The sequence below is a fragment of the Vigna umbellata genome, chromosome 5 (genome assembly GCF_029865625.1).
Source record: "Vigna umbellata cultivar VRB3 chromosome 5, Vumbellata_1.0, whole genome shotgun sequence".
Classification (NCBI taxonomy): Eukaryota; Viridiplantae; Streptophyta; class Magnoliopsida; order Fabales; family Fabaceae; genus Vigna; species Vigna umbellata.
Window position 1 is genome coordinate 7,592,615 of NC_142169.1, and position 4,473 is coordinate 7,597,087.

The 4,473-nt window shown below is 32.3% G+C and overlaps 1 protein-coding gene across 1 annotated transcript; it reads right to left on the reverse strand.

The window, feature by feature from the left end:
• Positions 1–914: 914 nt before the first annotated feature.
• LOC124829096 (uncharacterized) lies at positions 915–2,696 on the reverse strand. Its single transcript, XM_047302560.2, has 3 exons — positions 2,101–2,696; positions 1,447–2,007; positions 915–1,348 (listed from the first exon to the last, which is right to left on the reverse strand). The coding sequence occupies exons 1-3, from the start codon at positions 2,635–2,637 to the stop codon at positions 947–949; spliced, it is 1,500 nt and encodes a 499-aa protein (XP_047158516.1). The 5' UTR covers positions 2,638–2,696; the 3' UTR covers positions 915–946.
• Between the last annotated feature and the right edge of the window lie 1,777 nt (positions 2,697–4,473).

The window sequence follows — 4,473 nt, forward strand, 5'->3', positions numbered from 1 at the left end:
TTTTATTTGACTGTTTTTAAATTAAAATAATTATTTATAATAAAATTATAGAAATCAATTATATTTTCTTTTATAATTATAATAATAATAACTTCTTTTGGTTATTATAATTAAAATGAAAAAGATATGTTTTCACTAGGTGTAAATAAAAGCTTAATTTAACTATAGACATTATTTATTATTATTGTTTTGAAACTTATTACAACGTTTTAATTAACATATTTTCTATTTTATATTTTCCTTTTAATATATTAGAATTTTTAGATATATTAAATAAAAAATAAAGTTAAATAATTTATTTTTTATTCATATATTTTATTATTTTTGTAGTTGTTTTTCTTAAATTATTTAGTTATTTATTTCATTATCCTGACGAAATTAAGTATCTATATATGTCACGTGTAATCGAATTTCATATAATATTTTTTTATCATGATAATACAAAATAGTCATCTAAGTCTATTATTTTTGTAAAATGTGTAAAATTATTAGTATAATATTTTCCAAATTGTTGAAGAATATTAAAATAAAATAGAAAATAAAAATGATTTTTGTAATTTTATAAAATTTGAAGTGTTGTCGTGAAAATAATAAACATTTTAGTTGAGTTAAAAAAAAAAACATTTTGTAAGATTCCAAAAGTTAATTTATCTAATTAGTTTTAAAACTTCATAAGAAGTATCTAACTTATAAGAGAATTAAAACTTGAATAACCTAATGTGATATCTGTTAAACTTGGCCCGTGTCAACTAACCTAACGCTTTTCAAATAATAATTTAACTGAATTGAGTAGATTTTATTTTTTATTCAAATACTTTAAACTTTTTATTTAAACATATAACAATTAAAGAAATAAAAACAGCAAAACGTATCTAACAAACTCCTAAATAAACGCATATTGTTTAACCCACATAACAAGCATAACATCTAATAGCAATACCTATCGTCAGATGAACACGAATGAACTCGCACTGTCTGATCCGTCTGATGAACACGCACTGTCTGATCCGTCTGATGAACACGCACTGTCTGATCCGTCTGATGAACACGCACTGTCTGATCCGTCTGATGAACACGCACTGTCTGATTCGTCTGATGAAGAAGAACTGGCCATTTCTTCTGCTGAAGGCACACCGTCTAATGAAGATGCATCGTGTGATGACAAATCGTCCTGTGATGAAATCTCATCATCGTGTGATGGAGACGCATCATCGTGTGATGGAGACGCATCATCGTGTGATGAAAGCACATCCTGTGATGAACATCCAATAAATTCAGATAACAAGTGAGCGAGACCAGTTGTGAGAGCAGATGTGGACGTCATCGATGCTTTCAGTATATTAAGACACTGCATCAAAACAACTATGCAATGAGAAACCATGATAAAAGTGGAAGAAATGTTCAAAACACAATAAAAAAATAAAATAAAACTACATATAGAATTACCTCCACGAGCCCAATGCTGACAACCTTTTCCTTCAGATCAAGGGAAGAACTATCTAAACCGGAGATTAAATTTGAATCTGAAGTGGGAGATGATTGTGTTACGACCAAATCATCGGTAACAACAAACATCCTCTCATTACCTTCATTAGTTGTCGATGATTCAAAACGAATCAGGGGCATCAAAAGGAGCAAGTAAGGATCAACAAGCCTGTTTTTTGTTAATCTTGACATGAAATATAACTCATCATTCATATCAACTATGCTTTTGTATAATCCATCGATGCTGCCCACACCGCTATTTCCTCCCAACTTACGCACAATTCCTCCCAAAGGAAAGGTCAGAAAACTAAAAAGCATGTCTGCGATGTCGTTGGGCCCAAGACCATACAAAACTTTGCCATCCGATTTTCTTATAAATAGCTTCAATGGGAATTTGATCTCGCCATTATTCTCAACACTACCTGAGAAAAACGTTGGCCTCTGAATGAGTGTTTTCTTTTCTAAAAGCAGATCTGTCAAACATGATTTGGAAAGGAGAGAACACTTCAACAAATCCAGTACCTATACAAAATATTGATATCAAATATGAGAAGAAAAATAGAATTGATAAGAACAAGGAGTGTTTTAGGGAAATTAGATGTAAAAAAGAAGAACCTTTTTCTTGGTGACATCCACTGTAATTTCCTTCAATGAAAACGGACCTTTGATTCCCAAATCGCGCAGTATAGCCAATCTTGGATAGTCCGCAGGTTTTGGCATTAGAATGAGATCATCAGTGATGACAAAAATGGCAACATCATTGACAAATCCATTCTGTGAAGATTCCGAGAAAGGCCCAGGAGAGACAAATGTTTGTCTGGGGGGAGTGTCATCAATGTTAACCTTAAGAGTATTGCAAAAATCTGCGGCCGTGTTCCTGGGACGCAATAGCATTTCCTTATTATATCCCTGTCTCCACAGATTCCTGTCGTCAAGAGCTGCCACACTATGATAGAGTGAATTGAGAGAACCTATTGTTACTGGACCCTTGTTGGACTCGTATTCCACAAGTCTGATGATGGTTCCTAAAGGTAGGGTTAAGAAGCTACATAAGATATCTACAAAGTCTTTCTTAGCTTCGGCAAATACCACTTTGTTGGTGTGTTTGTTCACTACAAGTTTCAACGACACTTGCGCTTCAGTAGTAGCCATGGTAGAACACGTGAACCACAACGAAGAAAACCAGATTCGTAACCCTAGATACTATAAACTCCAACTACTGCGTTTATGTTCACTCTACTATCGCCAAACCATTTCAGTTTCTATTTATAGCCGTGGTGTTAATGAAAATCTCTTCCATCATTTATCGCCAAACTATAAAATTTTTGTATTTTAAAGTATTATTTTTCATCATCTAATTCTTTATATACATATATAAAAACAGAATTATACTGAATTTGTTTTTTATAATTTTCAACCATTCTTTTTAACCTCCCAGATAGCATTTATCTGTTTAATGGAGGGATGATTTCGAAGTATATGGATAGTTATTTGGTCTTTTAGAACAGGCTTTGATGTACAAGTATTATAAACCAATCATTCAACAATCACATACATTGACTACACCTTAAGAAGTATATAAAAACTTAGTTCAAAATATGATATTTTTTGTCAACCACCAAGTTTGCTCGCTCACCTAAAAGTGTTTGTTAGCCCACTCGCTCAGCCACCATGACTCGTTGTGAGAAAACAGAAACAGTGGTTTATGCTCGCTCAACGACTACACTCGCTCAATTAGACGTGTTTTGCTCACTCAGCTAGAATACACTCGTTCATATTGACTCCATAGTTATGCAACAACAAAATTGTAAAATTTGCACCCCTCAATGACTCATGACCTATTCTAATGTCTTTCTCAACTCCTAACATCCTAGATTGTATTCTAAACTCAAATGAACCTAAACAAATGTATCTAATCTAACCTAAACTCATTTTAAATTGATTGATCACAAGATTCCAATCAAAAATTAATCAAAACCACACTTTAGAGATGGATTCAAAGTTATGAAGGTTAGTTCTAAGGTGGAACTTCTTTGTGTCGTTTCAAGTATTGTTAGAATGAATGCAGGTAGCTCAATCTTAGGGGTTATCCTAACACTCTAATGGTCACACATTCTTGTATAGAGAGGTTTGATGCAAGTGGTGAGAGTAGCAGGAGATCTTAATCTAGGTGCTTCCATTATGGCCTATGACACGGTACAAACTAACCTTGTGATGTGTGGTAGGGTGAAACCCAATTGGCAAGGGCTTTACAAAACAGTAATGACAATCACGAGTGCAAAACCTGTCATAGCTCGACATTCATTCTAAGTCCGGATAGTCTAGTCAAAGTATGGTCATGTATAAAGTGTTTAGTTGGTTGGTGTGATATGTGTATCATGTGTATAATGTGTAAATGTTTATATATACCATTAAATGTTTGTATTCTAGCTTACCCTTGCTTTTGTGTTGTTTATTGTGTGTTGTTTTCTCTTTTGTGATGATCACTTAAATGGTGTGAACTTAGGGAGAAAGTATTTTCAGTTGTTTTAGCGAAAGGTGAGAGTGAAGTAGATGAGTTGGTAGATGGATCTACAGAAGTAGATATATTGTCTTTATGTAGATTTGTTTTCATCTAAGTGATTTTGTTATCATATATGTAACGTAATATTTTAGTAGTTTTATACTATTAAAATGGGATCTTACATTAATTGTAATATACTCTTAGTGAATCAAGTGGATATTTAGCACAACATATATGTTAATAGTTAATACACAATTCAAACAATGGTTCACTTATCATCCTAAATATTTAATCCTAAATTCATACAAATTTATTTATTCTTGGTAAACCTTATCATACAATATTACTCAGGTAAATAAAACACAAATCATTCTAATGTACTAATTAATATTCATTTTACATTTTGCTACAAGAATGCTTGCATTTAGCTTCAAAAAAATAATGTTGGTGCAAAAGTTACGCTATTAGAGTCCATCAATACAACT